At 46.0% G+C, this 19,414-nt stretch overlaps 1 protein-coding gene across 1 annotated transcript in view; it reads right to left on the bottom strand.

Moving 5' to 3' along the window:
• Nucleotides 1-424: 424 nt before the first annotated feature.
• The window catches only part of washc2c (WASH complex subunit 2C), a 68,969-nt gene continuing 49,979 nt past the window's right edge, over nt 425-19,414 (bottom strand). Inside the window, 9 exon segments of the mRNA XM_084321885.1 lie at nt 425-1,175; nt 1,866-2,037; nt 4,214-4,849; nt 5,385-5,612; nt 7,113-7,172; nt 9,320-9,400; nt 10,571-10,657; nt 11,080-11,205; nt 13,194-13,688. Of these exon segments, the coding sequence (XP_084178011.1) occupies nt 1,030-1,175; nt 1,866-2,037; nt 4,214-4,849; nt 5,385-5,612; nt 7,113-7,172; nt 9,320-9,400; nt 10,571-10,657; nt 11,080-11,205; nt 13,194-13,688 (2,031 nt within the window). The 3' untranslated portion in view covers nt 425-1,029.

Raw genomic sequence — 19,414 nt, 5'->3', positions numbered from 1 at the left:
TATCAGCTGAGTAACACTGTTCATCAAAGTGTTGAGTGATACAGTGTAGGTTAGTTTATTAGGACAAGTGCATGACAGTAAGGTTAGTTAGGGTTAGATTTTAGATAATGGTTGAAGAAGTGCGTCTTTAGTCGTTGGCAAAAGATTGGACAGGTTTTGGCTGGGGCAAGGACTGAGAAAAGGCGGCTTCTCCTTGATGACCCTCCTGGAGCTCGGATAGGAGTGGGTCTGAGGCGGCCAGAAGATGCAGAGCGTAGGGGTCTTGAGGGTGTGTAGTTAGAGACCATTGACCGGAGCGGGAGCGGTTCCCTTTGCCGCATGGCAAACGCCGTCCATCTCTGCACAGTAGCGACCTCCCTAATGCATACCCCCATATTATAAACGCACTGGAAATAATCACGCACATTTCAGATAAGATAAAATATGTTTCTTTTTAGTTAAAAATGAATTTCATTTTTTTTCTTTTTCACAGACAAAGTTAAGAAATGGATGAATTTCATAATAAAAACATTGTCAAAATGCCTAAGACACTAAACACGAATGATCCGTCATCATCATCATCATCATCATAATAACCATGATATGGCACAAACCCCAAAGACATGGAATCTCAACATGGCAAAGCCAAAAAGGACAGAGGGCTCTTCGAACAAATCATAATTATTGACTGTTAATTTCTGCAGGCCCCCCAAGGCTAAGCATACAGTATGCTAGCTGATAAAGTGCTATAATGTATATTAAATAAAGACAAACAGTATTTAATAACTCGTAGATAATCTGATCTGTAATTCATGAGATGATTTTTTTCGTAAATTCTGTCGGAAGATGATTGGAATCACTTTTCATTTGCTCCTTTTTCTTTTTTTTAATTTCCTTCCAAAAATAAGCCACAGTATATTTCATATAAATAGACATTGACAGTGTTTTCCTAGGAACGTCCGATACCTTCAGTCTTTTTCCGAATGACAAAATAATTACTGCACAATTGTACAAATCTGGCTGATGGGGGGAAAACAACAACAGTTCAGTTCACTTCCCACCCAGAGCGTTGAGCGGGTCGTCGAATATGCCGCCCGACTCCTCTGAGGCGCTGGTGTCCTGGGACGGCGGGGCCTTCTTGGATTTGTGTGGGGCCTTCGTCACCGCCTTCACTGAGCTCGCGGAGAAGATGTCATCTTGAGAAGAACCGGGACATAATCATTTGGTTAAATATGGTGACAATAAAAGCGATTGTTTTTTTTAAAGCTCTCACCGAGCCACAGAATAACCACCATCGAATATTAGGGATGTCCCGATGGGATTCGGAGCCGATCGCGGCATAATTTTAATGGATTGATATTGGGTATATTAAGCCCAACCAAATTCAGATCCTTTTTTGTTAAACTAAATAAATAAATAAAAACCATTAAGGGAAACCAGTGATGTAGGCTATTTTCTTCTTTAAGCAGAACTATTAAATTACCAAGCATATCTTACCTACATTGAAATGTTTTTTTTGGTGTGCACTGTGCTGCTATATTATCTAGATATAAAAAAAAAAATTATATTCAGTTAATTATATTGTTTATACCGATTATTTCTCTCATATTTTTATATTCAGATTCAGATAATTAAAATGTAGCCTATATTTATGTCTTTCTACTATTACCCTGACCATACCTGTACCCCTCCCCCGTGCTGCTATGATGCCAGAATTTCCCCAAGGGGTTCAATAAAGGATATCATATCTTATCTTATATTAAAATACAAATATCGGATTATGACTCAGTATCAGCAAATACGCGACATTAAATGACTCGGATCAGGATTGGGGGCAGAAAAACATGAAATAAATATTAATAATTTCCTCTCATCAAATCACTCACCCATGTCATCATCAAATATGGACTTGCTCTCCGCCTTCTTCTTGGACTTCTCTTTTGGTTTTGAGGAGGTCGTCAGATCGGCAAAAATGTCAACGTTGTCGTGGAACTGGCTGATGTCCAGGGACTTGTCTTTGTGCTTCTTGTGAGCTTTAGGCACGGCGGCTACTCCATCCTGGAGACAACAGACATTCAGCCTATCAGTACTTCCAGTGATCCACCCACATGCTTACAGAGAAAACTAGGTCAGTCTAACAAGACTAGGGATGGACACGAGAGTCACACACACGCACTGCCGGTTTTATGTCTCACTCTGCGGGCATAACGCACAGCAATATACCTGATGCTTAATGCGTATCGTCAGTCAAAACAGTCAGTTACCATTTGTAATAATTACATTACCTCCACTCTGTCTGCAGCAGGTATCCCCGCTCATTGAACGCTACGGGAAGTGGGCGACATGTTGTTGGCACAATTTGGAAATGCACAAACGTGAACCGGTTATTATCTTTTAAATAACGCTAAGCTAACTTTAATTATACAACAGGTAGGTCCGATCACGCATTGTGATTGGTCGAGAGCATTCTAAACCGTGAGTATATTCATGATACACTCACGGTTAAATCACCATGAATATACCACTGCGCTGGCTTTAGAATGTTGTAGAAAGTTTCAACTGCCATTCATCAAATGGTAACTGTCAACATGACCTACTCCGCGAGTCCGCGGACAACGTTACGTTTGATTTAATGTACCCGTTAACCATAAACAAGTGGATAGATAAAGAGGACCGGCCTACATCTACCGGTATTCATAAAAACAGCATTATTAGACATGCGAATCCAACAAAAGACGAGCTGGACGTGCTGGAGAAAAGCCATAATGAGATCAACACCACCAAATCTACGGCCTGTCGTCCAACTTCCGGAACTGTCCAAGGTGCTGATCCCTTAAGGCGCTGATGACTTTCTCAGACTTTCGTTTGCATTAGCCTAATACGTCATTCGTTTGCGTTGCCAAGCTGGTTGATAGCCTATACTCCATTTGAAATTCCATAGCAACGAGACATCTTTAGGAAAAAATATTCTACGCCAAGTTCACTGAAATCGATATAAAAGACCCTAGAATTGTCTGCATTCATCCTATATTTTCCCCCAACGGTGCAACTTGCTGTATAAAAGCAATAATACACTGTCTGGAACCCGTGGGATGTCATGAATATTGCCATGGCTGTGATGCCTACGGTCGCATCACAGCCATGGCAATATTCATGACATCCCACGGGTTCTCGTGTATTATTGCTTAAGTGTACTAGTATCCATGCTCCACGGCTTCCAACTTCCGTCTTTCTGCAACATTTCACGCATCACGTGATGTGGCACAAACAAGCACTTTTGGTGGATAACCATTTGGTGGTAAACAAATGTAAAAGAATGTATTAAATGGAGCACCCCAAAACGGAGTAATCGATTACTTGCGCACATCCCTAAACAAGACCATCAGAAGCCATCCTTGCCCTATATTGTGGTATAAAGTGGTTCCAAAAGTGTAGTCCAGGGGGCCTCCCCAGGGGTCCTTGAGAGGATTCCAGGGGGTCCCCGGTGACAGGAATAGCACAATCTGACCATCATTTAATTTGCTAGAGGCTAACCACAGTTCTATACTAAATATGGTATTAAATTATATCTGTAATGGGGAAGGGTGGGTCCAGGGACAAAACCCTATCAAATGAGGTCCTTGACATGGAAAGGTTTGGGAACTCTTGTGACGCCGACGCCCCTGGTAACACATAATTTAATTTCCCCTGAAGTTGTGATTGGAGGATCAAGAAAAAGAGGGCAGGGCAGTAAATCTTTACCCACAGCTACCCCCAGCCCCCGAGTGTTCCTGTTGTTGTGTCACAGCTCTCAGTTAAACAGCAAACAGCTGTGGAGACACTGGAGGACAGAGACAGACACAGAAGACTGAACACAGAAGACTGAACACAGAAGACTGAACACAGAAGACTGTACACAGAAGACTGAACACAGAAGACTGAACACAGAAGACTGAACACAGAAGACTGAACACAGAAGACGGAACACAGAAGACTGAACACAGAAGACCGGAAACAGAAGACTGAACACAGAAGACTGAACACAGAAGACTGTAGAAGACTGAACACAGAAGACTGAACACAGAAGACTGAAGACAGAAGACTGAACACAGAAGACCGGAAACAGAAGACTGAACACAGAAGACTGAACACAGAAGACTGTAGAAGACTGAACACAGAAGACTGAACACAGAAGACCGGAAACAGAAGACTGCACACAGAAGACACAGGACGTACAGCAACAACCACAAGTTACCTGCTTTGAGGAGCCACTGCTAGTCTTGGTCTCTGTACTGGCTGTGGCCGTGGAGCCGTTGTTGACACCAAAGATGTCGTCGTCGTCGTCCCGCTGCTGCTGCTCCAAGGCCTTGGCCTTCTTACTAGCCGACTTGGGCTTGACCTTCTGGAAGAGGTCGCCCCCTTGAGCATCAAAAATGGACGGAGCGGTCCCCTTCTCCTCTTTGTTTGACGCCGCCGCACCGCCGCCATCCTTAACCGGTGCAGTCTTAGTCGGGGGTGCGAAGCTGGGCGCGGCGTGTTTAGCAACGGGGGTGGACTCGAACAGGCCGTCGGAGACGAACAGGTCGTCCTCGTGGAGAGGAGGAGGCGGCTCACTAGAGTCTTTCTTCACGGGGTGCGTGGACGCTGGTAACGTGAGGACAGAGGGCCTTGGGGGGGGGACAGCGAGCGGAGGTTGAGAGGGCGAGGAAGAGGGCGAAGCGGGGTCCGAGGTGGAGTTAGGTAGCATCAGACTGGCCGCGGGGCTAGGCCGGCCCGCGGCAGGTAAGGCCAGAGCGGGAGGCGAGGGGCTGGACTCCGCAGAGCTCCGGACAGACTGCTGCCTGGACGCTCTGGACTGGGGCCTGCGGCGCACCGAGCCCTTGGTACGACCCTGCAGGAGAGGAGAGGGTCACAACAGGGTCTCTGCAGGTTCAAGTTGAATTCAAGTCTTTTTAAGACCTTTTTAATACCACTTAGAGACAAATCAAATACCAATTTCACGACCATACTATAGCAACAAATTATTGCAGATTGTTGATTGTTAATTATTATTATTTCTAGTTTTTTTTTGGTTGATAACGAAGATCAATGATAAATATAAGATGATGCACTGGGTTAGGGCATTTACAAGCTTGTAGCTTCAGCCCTAACCTTTTCGGCCAACTTGTAATTTGATTTGTGTATGTTTTTTTTGCATATGCTAAATGTAATGGCTCGAAATAAACTTCATTCATTGATTCATTCATTCATTCAAATTAAATTGAAGACTTTTTAATACCTTAAATTGAGAATTGAATACTTCTTAAGACTTTTTAATACCCCCCAGATACCCTGCGCAACAATGGGCCAGGTGTGTAGGCAGTGCCAAAAACAATACTAAAAAGAAGCTGACCAACACACAGTACTCACAGGCCCTCAGCACCCACCTTGTTGGCACTCTGCAACGTAGCGACCAGGACCGGACTGTCGAAGCTCACCCCCTTCTCACTGGCGGTCTGCGCCCCCACAGGGGTTGTAACAGGGCTGGGGGAAGAACTGGAGATGGAAACCCCGGGGGAGGGAGCACGGGCCAGGCCGGGGAGCACGGCGACCGCCCCCGGGATACGGGACGCGGTGCCGGGGAGCAAGGCAGCAGGGTTGATGAGCAGGTTGGCCTGGACGAGGAAGGAAAAACAAACAAACCCATGCTGAAAATTATAAAACCATAAGCACTTTTAACTGCTCATTCCAGGCAAATTCCTTTTACGGAATCCTTAATCAGAGTAAATCATACATGCATGTGGCTAAAAAAGCAAGCAATTTCAACTATACCAATAAACCCCATTCCCCTCCATTCATGCATTTGCTTATTCTGACCCCAAGCGGTCGGTCAAAATCAGAGGAAAATGAGAACCCGTAAAAGGTGAAAAATGAAGCAGAAAGCCATGAAATGAAGAAAAAAAACATCCGATGGACATCTCGTGAAATCAAGGAGAAAAGTCGAGAGAAATAAAGTGCTTTGATTCATGACAAAAATCTAATCAAAAGCGTGATTTGAATACATCTGATGGACATGTGGCCTTAACACATTGGTCGCCAAAATCGCTTTTCAGCGTTATTGCCCGCCATGCTTTGACCGCCAACATCGCTGTACAGCGTTTTTGAGATCAATATTTCTTTTTTTCGCCATGGCATTCATAATTCATCCACCCAACCCCCGATGCCCTAGCGGGACCCTAGATGGGACTGCAACGGCTCAATACCGCCGCCTGGTGGATGGTCGGTCGAGTTACACTCTCGCCAAAACCGGATGTTGTCATCGGTGCGTCGAGGAACTCCTGACAGACACTATAGTACATATGGATCGCTTTCTAAACGTAATAATCGATATGATTTCGGCGTTTATTGCGCCATACAAACCGGAAATGGATCTAGGCGATCGCCGACGAATAATTGGGATCTTTCTCCTCCAGTATCATTGGCGCACTGTAAGAGGACACTAATGTTATTTTCAACCCGATTGTGCATTTCCTTGTTTGCAAACCATCTGATCAATTATATCAACCCATACTACATAAAGCCGTTACTGATGATCAAGGAATTGTAAACGACCTCCCCCCCTTTCCTCCACGCATGATGAAGCATAATGTATACTGATCATATACATTTGAATTGTTTAATATAGCGTGTATGGGAAAGAAACGCCAATCGATAATCTATCATATGCGTTTGGACCTATAACTAGCGTTTTTGTAATTACAGCAGAAAAGATTAAAAACATACTTATATTCTATTAACACAACAAAGTATGAATGAAAAAGTATAACGTTCCCACATCCTGAACGATAATCGATGTTGAATGGGCCATAGTAATGTCAATATAGCAATACAATTTAAAAAGTTATAGCCCTGCAAAGAAGGTAAACATCTCCATAGGCTTTTAACGGTGGCAGAGAGGGGTATGAGATGGGCACAACCCCCGGCGCCCAATGTGTTAAGTGGGTCGCTGAGGAAAGAGGATGCGTTTGCTTAGAGAGGGGAGCTTTCAGAGAGACCTTGCAAAGAGACATGTAGGAGGAACATGAGGATCCTTTGTCAGGAGGGCTAGAGAGGAAGTGGAATGTCAAAAAAGAAGAAGGCAGCTTGATTCAGCAAGAACAAAAAATAAAGGTTACTTGAAGTTTTCCAATCCTTGTTGAGGGATCTTTAGATTTTACGGGACTTGACGCAGGCTTCTGTGCAGTTAAATGACAACATAGCAGGTTCAGAATATACTCGGATTCAAATGTTCACACTGCAAGCGATTAGTGCTCAATTCTGATGATTGCAGATTCGATTGTTTTGTTTGGATGTTCACATTATTATATATATATATATATATATATATATATATATATATATATATATATATATATATATATATATATATAGTGGCCAATATCAGATTCCAGTGTGAACTGGTGTCTCTCCTGAACTAACCCTGGGGGAACACTTTATATCACATAAAGCATGTACAAATAATATACGTTATAATATTATGCTACATCGCTAAATCACAAGCACATAACCATCCATGCAAGAGTGTACATGGTAAATAATACATGTAATGTAGTATATATAATGTAGTTCCATAGTTCCAAGCAATACGGTTCAGGCAATGTAGACGTGCAATGTTCCCACAATCATAACAAACAGCATTTTTCAGTATACCTTTATTATATTGACACTATGTCGATGTTATCCACAAGGAATTGGCCCCTTTTCACAGCAAAGCAAGTTGTCAAAGACAACAAAGTAATATCGAAGCAGTTGTCTAAGCAGTTTACCAAGCTCGTGGACTAGACTCTTCCGTGTGTTATGTTGTGCTGTGTCATGCTGTGCTGTATTTATGTATTTATTGTGTCATGTTGTGCTGTATTATGTATCCATTGCTGGGAAGGGGGGGGGGGGGGGTAAATGTATCTATGTTCCAGTTTTATGTACTGTAGAGCTTAATACACTCTGTACCGATCACGAATACCACCAACCTGGTTGTGTGGCAATAAAGGAATCTTGTATCTTGTACTTATCAGTCTTGGACTATGGTGTTGTAATTAAAAAATAAAAATAAAACTGTTGCAGACATCAGAAGCACAATACAATACATAGGCTACCAGGTGTCCTCATGGCCGACTACTGAGACTGTTAACACTTTCAGTGCCAGCAGGGGGGCGCACGATTTAGTGCTTGAATGCCCACCATCCACTTCAATGTTAGCGTTAATAACGCATAATCTATGTTTTAAATTATGGCTATGTGTCTAATCTGCCCGTCGCTTATCAATGACCCGTTTTCCAGTCAACATTGTCGAAGCGGATTGTTTTTTTATCGGTTCATTTCCGTTTTATAGCATTTTGAAAAGCCCTCGTTTTCAAGGAAAATAAAAAGATTCCATGATAAACGCCCTGTACTGGAATATGTAATTGTCAACTAAGAAAGATGCCACTGCTTTTGCCCCATTGTACGACAACGATTGACCCTGCTAGAGCCAATAGTAATCTACATCCCTGCTAGAGCCAATAGTAATCTACATCCCTGCTAGAGCCAATAGTAATCTACATCCCTGCTAGAGCCAATAGTAATCTACATCCCTGCTAGAGCCAATAGTAATCTACATCCCTGCTAGAACCAATAGTAATCTACATCCCCGCTAGAACCAATAGTAATCTACATCCCTGCTAGAGCCAATAGTAATCTATATCCCTGCTAGAGCCAATAGTAATCTACATCCCTGCTAGAGCCAATAGTAATCTACATCCCCGCTAGAGCCAATAGTAATCTACATCCCTGCTAGAGCCAATAGTAATCTACATCCCTGTTAGAGCCAATAGTAATCTACATCCCTGCTAGAGCCAATAGTAATCTACATCCCTGCTAGAGCCAATAGTAATCTACATCCCTGCTAGAGCCAATAGTAATCTACATCCCTGCTAGAGCCAATAGTAATCTACATCCCTGCTAGAACCAATAGTAATCTACATCCCTGCTAGAGCCAATAGTAATCTACATCCCCGCTAGAACCAATAGTAATCTACATCCCCGCTACAGCCATCATTCTTTTATTTTTTCTTGTTTCTTTTAATCGTCTTTGTATCTTGTAAATGAGGGCAACCTCAACGATCCCACTCGAGACTTAAATAAAGGTTTGCATGATTGCATTCTCGTCAAATGACCCCAAAGTAATGGTCTAAAAGTCAACGACGCTTCAGTAAAACGCATGGATCTGAACTCTGTATAGACAGTTTAGTACTCTGAGATTCTGGATGGGCAGTGAAACAGTGGTACAGTACGAGTGCCTCTCTAATAACGACAACTTAGGAACAAAGTGCTACAGTGAACTCACCTCGACCTCTGGCGGCGGTGCTGAGCTGGCACGTTTCGGAGCCGCTTCCGCTGTAGGTTTGCTGGGCTTTTCTGCTACTCTCTAAACAAGGAGAGCAAACAGGAAAGAATGAGAAGCAATGTAGGGTCATTCAAGTCACACTGAAGCGGCATTGCGGTATCAGACACACTAAGTTATAGTTGCCGTCAAAGGAGAGAGGACTTTGGTCGCAGAGTGGAGTTTAATGTCTTTTTGCGTCAGACAGGTAAGAGTTGTATAATAATAATAATATAATGACCATCGCTTACCAAGAGGCAGAGAGAAGAATTGCAACACTATACTTGTTGGAATAGCATTACACACGTCGCCTGTCTCCCATCAACACGGTTCAATTAGCATAATAATTCCCATCTTATAAACGTAAACAATTGCTCGTTTGAGATCCTAAGATACTTGTAAAGTGGGGGCGGCTGGGTGGCGCAGCGGACATTGCGCTCGTCACCAACGCAAGAGACACCGGGTTCGAATCCGGCTGTCGGCGTTGCCTCCGGCTTGTGCCGGCCGCCATACTAACTGAATTGGCAGAGTTAGCGGGTGGGAAGTCGAAGGGTGGTAGTCTGGTCGTTGTGAACAGCGACTCCTACAGGTCGGTTGGGGCGCCTGCACAGCAAAGTCAGGAAAAATGGCAGGGACAGTGTGAGCCTCCTCCGTTACTCCTCGCCAAAATGAGAGTCCGCGCTGGCAGGTGAAAAGATGCGACAGGCTGCCTCCACATGTATCGGAGGGGACATGTGATGCAAGGCTTCTATCCTCCCTACAACCGGCCAGTGGGGGGCATATGCGAGCAACGATCAGGACAGGGGAGGGAGAATTGGCACGACAGGTAAATTGGGATGGGGAGAAAAATCACAGAAAAAAGGAGGAGAAAAAAAGTAGAAAAAAAAAAGATACTTGTAAAGTGATTCAATAGCTTTATATTTCGCTTATATCATACATTGCAGAGTTCAATGGTGAGTTAAAAGCAGAATCCGTGAGTGGAGCTGCCATTGTGTGATCACATTATGACAGAACGTTTGACTTTTCTGCCTACGGTATTACAGATATTTTTTTTAAACGTGTTTTTGTGAGAGCGAATGTTCAGAGCTTCGTTTCAGAACCCTAGAAAACGGCATTGGGGACCTCAGCCCTACTATGAAAACATTAGTTAAAGACAGGGGGTGGGGGGGGGTACTGGTACGGGTCCTTTAGGTTGACCCCAGAGTGAATTAGTACCGGAGGAGGGGCTTTGGGTTTGACCACGCTGAAGAGGTCATCCTCGTCTTCGTCGGCGAACAGAGTGGGTGCTGCTGGCTTGGCACTCTGTAACACAAGGTAACAGTGTGATGTCAAATGCCAATGTCAAGATGCTTCCAGGCACAAAATACAATGTGATAATATACAACACACACACACCCCGTCGGTCTAAAAGACAAGTAAACAAGTGATTAATTTCTGATGCCAGATGGAGGGCAAAATACCCTAGACACAAACTACAGTACACTAATGTGAGGTTGCACACACACCGAGAAATTCTCTCCCACACACACACACACACACACACACAGTCGGTCTAAAAGACAAGTAAACGAGTGATTCATTTCTGATGCCAGATGGAGGGCAAAATACCCTACACACAAACTACAGTACTCTAATGTGAGGTTGCACACACAGAGAAATTCTCTCCCTCTCTCCCTCCCTCCCTCCCTCCCTCCCTCCCTCCCTCCCACACAGTGTGACTTTACCCCATCCTTCCCCGAGGAGAAGAGGTCTACATCTGGGTCGTTGTCCCTCTGCTCGGTGTGACTGAACAGCAGCTCCTCGTCCTGGAACACACCTGTGCTCTCGGTGCGAGGCCGCTCCTCCGCAGGCTGTGCACACACACACACACGCGCGCGCGCACACACACAGACACAGACACACACAGACACAGACACACACGCACGCACACACAGAGACACACACACGCACACACAGGCACGCGCACACACACACAAAGACACACACGCACAGACACGCACACAGACACACACACACGCACATGCAGACGCGCGCACACACACACACACACACACACACACACACACACACACACACACACAGAGACACACACACAGAGGCACGCGCACACACACACAAAGACACACACGCACAGACCCACACACAGACGCGCGCACACACACAGAGACCCACACACAGACGCGCACACACAAACACACGCACACACACACACAGACACGCACACACAGAGACACGCATGCCACACACACACACACACACACACGATTATTAAGGGTATAAATTAAGACTGTAAACCAATAATAATAGACGGTCCATTAGTTCAAAGTTGAGTTTCACGTGGGAAATCTGTTCAGATGAGAACCGGTGCTTCTCAGATCAGGACCATATGGTTTGGAGTAATTGGAGAAAAGCTATTCCAATGTGATCCCTTCTCTCTCTGCACCAGGATTTGAACATCCTTCTTTGAGCAAAAAGGCAGAAACTCAAAAGGCTCTGATGCTTTGAGTTGTGGCACACTGTGGACATCCTCAACAAACATCAGTCTGATATCCCACACCAGTACAGTATATTGATATCATTGTTTTCTTTTCTTTTTTGAGTGGCAGAACATGTTAAATATTTGGGTACTTTTCTTGGAGATTCGTAGCTAACGCCGGAATACTATGCAAAAAAAAAGAAAGTTTAATAGGAGTAGGGATATTCTAGAGCTGGTATACAAAAGACTTGTTGAAAGTGTTATATAACGTTTGATATCTCAAGCTGGTATGGAAACCTTGGGGCCAAGAATAAAAACAAACTGGCAAGGATTGTTACCATGGCCAGTAAAGTTAAAACCACAAAGACAATTGTCAAGAGTTATATGTACTCAGTCAGGAATAGGGACAAAGCTCCGCAGATATTGTCTGATCCTCTGCATCCCCTTCATGTCTGTCAGTTAAAGGAGTGAAACTCTGGAACAATATACCGGATGAAATAAAAAACAGCAGGAGTATTTTTAAGTTAAAAAATATGTTTAAAAATAGGGTTCTAGAATCGTATAGTAAAATTTGACCTACAATCTGTTTTTCTCTACCATGAAACTCTGGTATTGCAGATGAAGTTTTGATTTTCCTATGTTGGCTTATGTTCTTTTCAGGAACGGTTTTTGTCGATTGTTGATTTTTTTGTTTGTTTGTTTTATCTTGCAAACTTTAACTTTTTTTGTTCTTTTCTGGATCGGTTTTTGTTGATTTTTGATTGTTGATTTATTTTTTTGTTTGTTATATTTTGAAAACTTTAACTTTTTTGAATTAGTTTTTTTAATTAGGGGTAGGTTGCTCTATAAGCATTCGGCTTCAAACCTATCCTTTTTGTTTGTTTATTTGTAAAAATGTTCGAAAAATTATTTGTTTGTTTATTTATTTGTATTTGTAAAATAATTCATTCATTCATTCATTCAGTTTGACAAGCTTCCATCTGGAAGGCGCTCTAGAGTTCCCCTAGCACCCAAAAAAACATATTTAAGAAGTCTTTCATCCCACATGCTATTGCTCCGATTAATTCTTAGCTTTTCATTTTAACCATGGTACTGGTTAGGTACCTAAAGCTCTGTCTGTGTTTGTGTTGTTGTTTTTCTTCTGTCTATGTATTGGGCTGTTTGGGGCCAATGTCTTTTGTGTCTATGTGGTGTTTGTAGTGTGTCGTCTTGTCGATTGCAACCATGGTGAAGTCAAAGACATTATTTCCACAAAAGTGGACAAATAAAAATATCTATCTACTGTATGTATCCATTTATAAATGGGTAGTTTGTGTGTATGTGTGTTTTTAAGGACAGGTTTTGACTGATAACCATACAAACCTTTAATGTGTTTTTGGCAGCTGGTTTGCTGGGAATAGAGATAGGAGCCGTCCAATCAGAATCCTCTTGCTGGTCGTTGTTGTCAAACAGACTGAGGATGTTCTCCTTCTTCTTCTCCTTCTCCTCCTCCTCCTTCTCCTTCTCCTTCTCCTCCTTCTCCTCCTCCTCCTCCTCCTCCTCCTCGTCCTCGTCCTCCTTCGTAACAACAAAAGGCGGCGGGCCGTCCCTGGACAGGAAGTCATCATCGGTGGCGGCGGCGTCATCCAGCGGGCTCTTGGTCCGCTTGTTGGGCAGAACGTTGATCCCTCCGAACAGACTGACGGCTCCGGCCGGCTTCTTCTTCTTGCTCTCGCCAACCTCCAGTGGTGACAGAGGGGGCTGCATCTCGGGGCTCTCTTCCACCACGGCTGGCTTGTCCTCCACCGCTGCCCCGGGAGCCGATGGCTCCTCTGGGGGACGGGAGTCCAACAGGGAGGGAGTCGTAGAGGCAGAGCCCTGCAGCACAGAGGACAGGTGAGATTAGATACGATTAGATTAGACTAGACTCAAATGTATCGTCATCATACAGCACAAGTACAGTATAACAAAAAAAAGTTTAGCATCCAACCAGAGTGCAAATGTAACAGTAAAGTGCAACAGTAATATACCATGGACAAGTGATTAAACTAGGTATAAAATATATAAATGAGTACTACTGAGTAATAATGCTAATCAGATGTATGTACAGAGTTGTAGTATTAATATGTACAGTGATACAGGTATAAAGACACTATGGTAGTAAGTCATACTGGCCAGCAGCATAATTAGTAATAGTAGGTAAGGGATATGTACAGATATAGATATAGTATCTACAGATATGTAAAAGGATTATGTGCAGGTATGTAGAGACATATATATATATATACAGTATACTGTGGTGTCACATTAAGGGAGTCTCTCACGCCAAAGTTGACGCGTCACAGGGGAGGAGATATAGGGGAGTGGAGGTGTGTGTACGGGGTTGATTCTGTGAATGAATAAAGTAGGAAGTCACTGAAGGACCTGTCACGCACATTATTGAATCGCCTCTTCCTTCAACTTCCCACATTGGTGACCCTGATCGTTTGATTATTATTATTATTGTTATTATTATTATGAGTGATAACGAAGAAAACGCTGTTCGTGTCTGTCAAGTTGCCCGAGTTTTGGCAGCACGACCCGGACCCATGGTTCCAACATGTCGAGGCTCAATTCCATCTGCGAGGTGTCACAGTGGACGACACGAAATACTATCATGTCGTCGCTGCATTGGATGCACAAACCACCCGTCGCGTCATGGGATTTTTACGAGAGCCGCCAGCCATGGGGAAATACGCCGCTCTCAAACAACAGCTGTTACGGCTGTTTCAGCTGTCAGATACGGAGCGGGCGGAGCGCCTGTTGTCACTGAACGGTTTAGGTGACAGTAAACCAACCGAGCTCATGGAGAACATGTTGGCGTTGCTTGGCTCAGGTGACGCATCATTTTTGTTTATACAGTTATTTCTGCGTCAGCTTCCACCTCCAGTACGCACTGCCTTGGCCAGCTCGCCGCTCGTGAGAGCCAAGGATTATCGGGGGATGGCAGAAGAGGCTGACAGAATATTGCTGGCAACCCGCCACTACAGCGTTAACGTTAACCGCCTTGACGCCGCTAAACTGGCCATCGCTAAAGGGGAGTTTGACACAATGGAGCAGCTCGGCATTGTGCGGCGCTCCGACAGCCCGTGGGCCTCGCCTTTGCATATGGTTCCGAAGGCTGATGGGAAGTGGCGCCCGTGTGGAGATTTCCGGCGCCTCAATAGTGCCACGGATCATGACCGCTACCCTGTCCCGCACATCCAGGACTTTTCTGTTCACCTGGCCGGGACCACCATTTTCTCCAAGGTGGATTTGGTGCGGGGCTACCACCAGGTGCCAGTCCATCCCAGAGACGTGCCCAAGACCGCCGTTATTACCCCGTTTGGACTTTTCGAGTTTTTAAGGATGCCTTTCGGACTCAAGGGGGCAGCGCAGACCTTCCAGCGGTTAATGGACTCTGTGCTGCGAGGGTTGTCATTTTTGTTTGTGTATTTAGACGACATCCTGGTGGCCAGCACATCTGCTGAGGAGCATTGTTTGCACCTCCGACAGCTGTTTCAGCGGCTGAATGAACATGGGCTGATTGTTAACCCAGCCAAGTGTCAGTTCGGCCGGCCAGACATAGACTTCCTGGGCCATCACATCTCTACACAGGGAGCTGTGCCTCTGCCCACCAAGGTGGAGGCGATCACTGCCTTCCCACGTCCTCGCACCATCAAGCCCCTACAGGAGTTCCTCGGTATGGTACATTTTTATAACCGATTCATCCCAGGAGCGGCTCTCTTGATGCACCCCCTGTACGAGGCACTAAGGGGCAAGAAGGACAATCAGGAGGTGGACTGGTCCCCTGAGAGGGTCCAGGCGTTTGATAGTGCTAAGGCTGCTCTCGCTAACGCTACTATGCTGGCACACCCGTACCCGGCCGCTCCAATAGCCCTCACGACCGATGCCTCGGACTATGCTGTGGGGGCGGTGTGTGATCAGTGGGTGGCCGGCGCCTGGCAGCCTCTGGCCTTTTTCAGCAGGACACTGCGGGACAACGAGAGGAAATACAGCACGTTTGACAGGGAGCTGCTGGCCCTTTTCCTCGCCACACGTCATTTTAGGTTCCTGTTGGAGGGCCGGGAGTTCACCGCTTTCGTGGACCACAAGCCTCTGACCTTTGCCATGGCTAAGACCACGGAACCATGGTCGGCACGGCAGCAGCGCCAGCTGTCCGCCATTTCGGAATTCACCACGGACCTGCAGCATGTGGCGGGCAAGGACAACCTGGTGGCTGACTGCCTCTCCAGAGTGCGGGTCAACACTGTGCACCTAGGTGTGGACTACGCAGCCATGGCAGTTGACCAGTGCACGGACATGGACATCCAGGCATTCAGGACGGCCACGACAGGACTGAGACTGGAGGATGTGGTGTTCCAGGACAGTAAGGCCACGCTCCTCTGCGATGTCTCCACAGGCCGACCTCGCCTGATGGTCCCCGCTGGCTGGCGCCGCCGCATTTACGATGCTATACATGCTTTGTCGCACCCGGGGGTGAAGGCATCAGTTAAGCTGGTGGGGGCTAGGTTCGTCTGGCCGGGCCTCAGGAAGGACGTCAAGGGGTGGGCTGCCTCTTGTGTAGCGTGCCAGCGCGCCAAGGTGCATCGGCACACTAAGGCCCCGCTGGGGCCATTTCTCATCCCGGAGAGACGTTTTGATCACGTTAACGTGGACCTGGTGGGCCCGCTGCCCCCCTCCCAGGGGTTCACTCACCTGCTGACCATGGTGGACAGGACCACCAGGTGGCCGGAGGCTGTGCCCCTGTCATCCACTACATCGGCGGACGTGGCTCGGGCGTTCATCTCCACCTGGGTGGCCCGTTTCGGTACCCGTGCGGATCTAACTTCGGACAGAGGGCCCCAGTTCACGTCAGAGCTGTGGAGAGTTTGAGGGTGAAACTCCACCGCACCGTGGCATACAACCCGCAGGCAAATGGTCTCTGTGAGCGTTTCCACCGCACTATGAAGGCGGCTCTCCGGGCGGCTCTTTTTTTCTTTTTTTTTTTTTCTGATCAAAATAAGTTTAATAGTAAAAACAATTAATACAAATACATGTGGGTTAAATGAGCTTTGGCTGAGAGGAGTGCTCTCGTTGTGGCCAGCTAGAAAACACTGAGGAAGAGACTTAAATAGAGAGGGGTGGAGGATGTTCCGTTCCAGGGTAAAGGATTTCCTATTTGGGCACGTTATGTACTTTTTTTTTTTTTTTTTTTTTATTATTGCAAAACAAAAATTATTAAAAGTCAGTACTCAACACATAATGCATAATGAAACTAACAGTCAAGGTGGTTAAAATTACATGCAAGTACAGAAACAAGACAAAAAAAAAAAAGTCTATAATAATATTTTAACCGTATACAGTGTATATCCAGCGAAATTAACAATTATACAAATGCTTATATAGGACATACCCCTAATACCTATTTTCTAAAACCCTACACACGGGCGGCTCTTACGGACAGTAATTGGGTTGACCGTTTGCCGTGGGTCATGCTAGGCCTGCGCTCGGCCCCAAAGGAGGATCTGCAGTCATCTTCGGCTGAGCTCGTGTTGGGTCAGCCGCTGAGAGTCCCTGGGGAGTTCCTCCCAGGTGCCACAGCCCCCTGGTCAGCTGCGACTCATCGCTTGGCCATCCGAGACGCCGCCAGCACTTTCGCTCCCGTGCCCGCACATCACTGTTTTCCCCTGTCCTACATCCCCAAGGACTTGATGTCAGCCCTGTACGTGTTCATCCGCCGCGATGCCCACCGATCTCCACTCCAGGCTCCGTACGATGGGCCCTTCCGGGTCCTGGAAGCGGGACCCAAGAGCTTTATGGTGGACAGAGGGGGGCTTCAGGAGCGGATATCGGTGGACCGTTTGAAGCCTGCACACGTGGCCCCGGACGGGCCGGTGGAGCTGGCTCAGCCCCGACGGCGCGGCCGTCCACCCAACCCCACTCCTGCCGCAATTTTGCGGCCCGTGTCTGCCTCTACCCCGGCAGCAGCCCCGGACTCTCCCCCAGTCCAGCCTCGCCGCCGGCGCGGACGGCCGCCGGCTCGTGCCCTTCCCCCTTCCCCCCTGACTGTTAAGCGCAGTCGTTATGGTCGGGTAGTCAGGCCTCCTACGAGGGGCTGAGTACTTTGGGTTTTTTTTTGGTATGGGTTGGGGTTGCAGGGTATGTCTACTCTGGGTGTTCGGGAGGGGCCTGTGTGGTGTCACATTAAGGGAGTCTCTCACACCAAAGTTGACGCGTCACAGGGGAGGAGATATAGGGGAGTGGAGGTGTGTGTACGGGGTTGATTCTGTGAATGAATAAAGTAGGAAGTCACTGAAGGACCTGTCACGCGCATTATTGAATCGCCTCTTCCTTCAACTTCCCACAATACAGCATTATAGTATATCATAATTATATGATAAAGAGTTATATGGGTTATATGCAGATGTATATGCAGGTATATTCAGACAGATATGTATATATATATATTACAGTGCTAAATAAGGTGGTTGAGCTTGCATCATGCTGTGTATCATGTGCATCAGATGGTGTGTATCACAGCACACTGCGTGTTATCACTGGAGAAACAAGCAGGTCGGCACCTCGCATGGCCGCCTCCAAGGTCGGTGTGTGAATGTGTGAGTGAGTGGGTGGGTGAATGTGAGGCACAAGTTGTAAAGCGCTTTGGATAAAAGCTGTTATATAAATGCAGTCCATTTACCGTTTACCTTAACACATTCAGTGCCGTTCACCAGAGGGCGCTGTGGGCCGTGAGTGCCAGCGCTTTGTTCAATGGGGATAAATGCCGGTGTTTGCAGTGCTAAAACTATATTAAATATTATAGCTATGGATCTAATAACAGTCGATTGTCTGAGTTTCTTCCGGTCAACATGCAAAAAACAGATAATTTTTTCATCAATTCATTTCTGTTTTATACCATGAATATGAGCATAGTTCCAGAGCAATTCTGTGTAATCCCAGGAAACGCAGCCAAACAGCGCTTTACTGCATCTCACTATAAATCGTGCCATTCCTCGCCTGGATCAATAATCAATCTGAGATCAACGCTAGATTATCGGTATTATGTTTCATCATGGATGCATGAAAGGGGGGGGGGGGAAGCCACCCCTCCATGCTTTGATCGCAACCAACAAGACACCCCACACACACACCGCAGACACACGCTCTGATCGCGGGGGAAAAAATTATCGGATCAACGCAAGATTGATAATATATAGCCCTTACCTTGTCTATGATGTACTGCAAATAGAATAATCCAATTATCTGATCGCCATTCCAAGTACTGATCGATCATGTTTCCAACGTAATCCAGCATTGAACATGAACGGGGGAGGGGCCCTCGTCGTGGTAATCGCTTGTCTTGCCCGAGTGTTTAGACCCCACCCCCATGCCGCAACTCGGCCCAGACAACAAGCCACATCGTTTCAAATGGAGTGCAATAGCGGCTGCAAGGCGTTAGGCGGCGGTATTGGACATTTGCAATCTCAGACCCATTCAGGACAGCCTGCACAAGGTGCCTCGATGGATTATGAATGGCAATAGCGAATAAAAGAAATAACGACCCAGAAACGAGAATCTTCGTT

The sequence above is a fragment of the Notolepis coatsorum genome (assembly GCF_963971535.1).
Source record: "Notolepis coatsorum genome assembly, chromosome: 9".
NCBI lineage: Eukaryota > Metazoa > Chordata > Actinopteri > Aulopiformes > Paralepididae > Notolepis > Notolepis coatsorum.
This window is presented reverse-complemented; position numbering and strand designations above follow the sequence as displayed.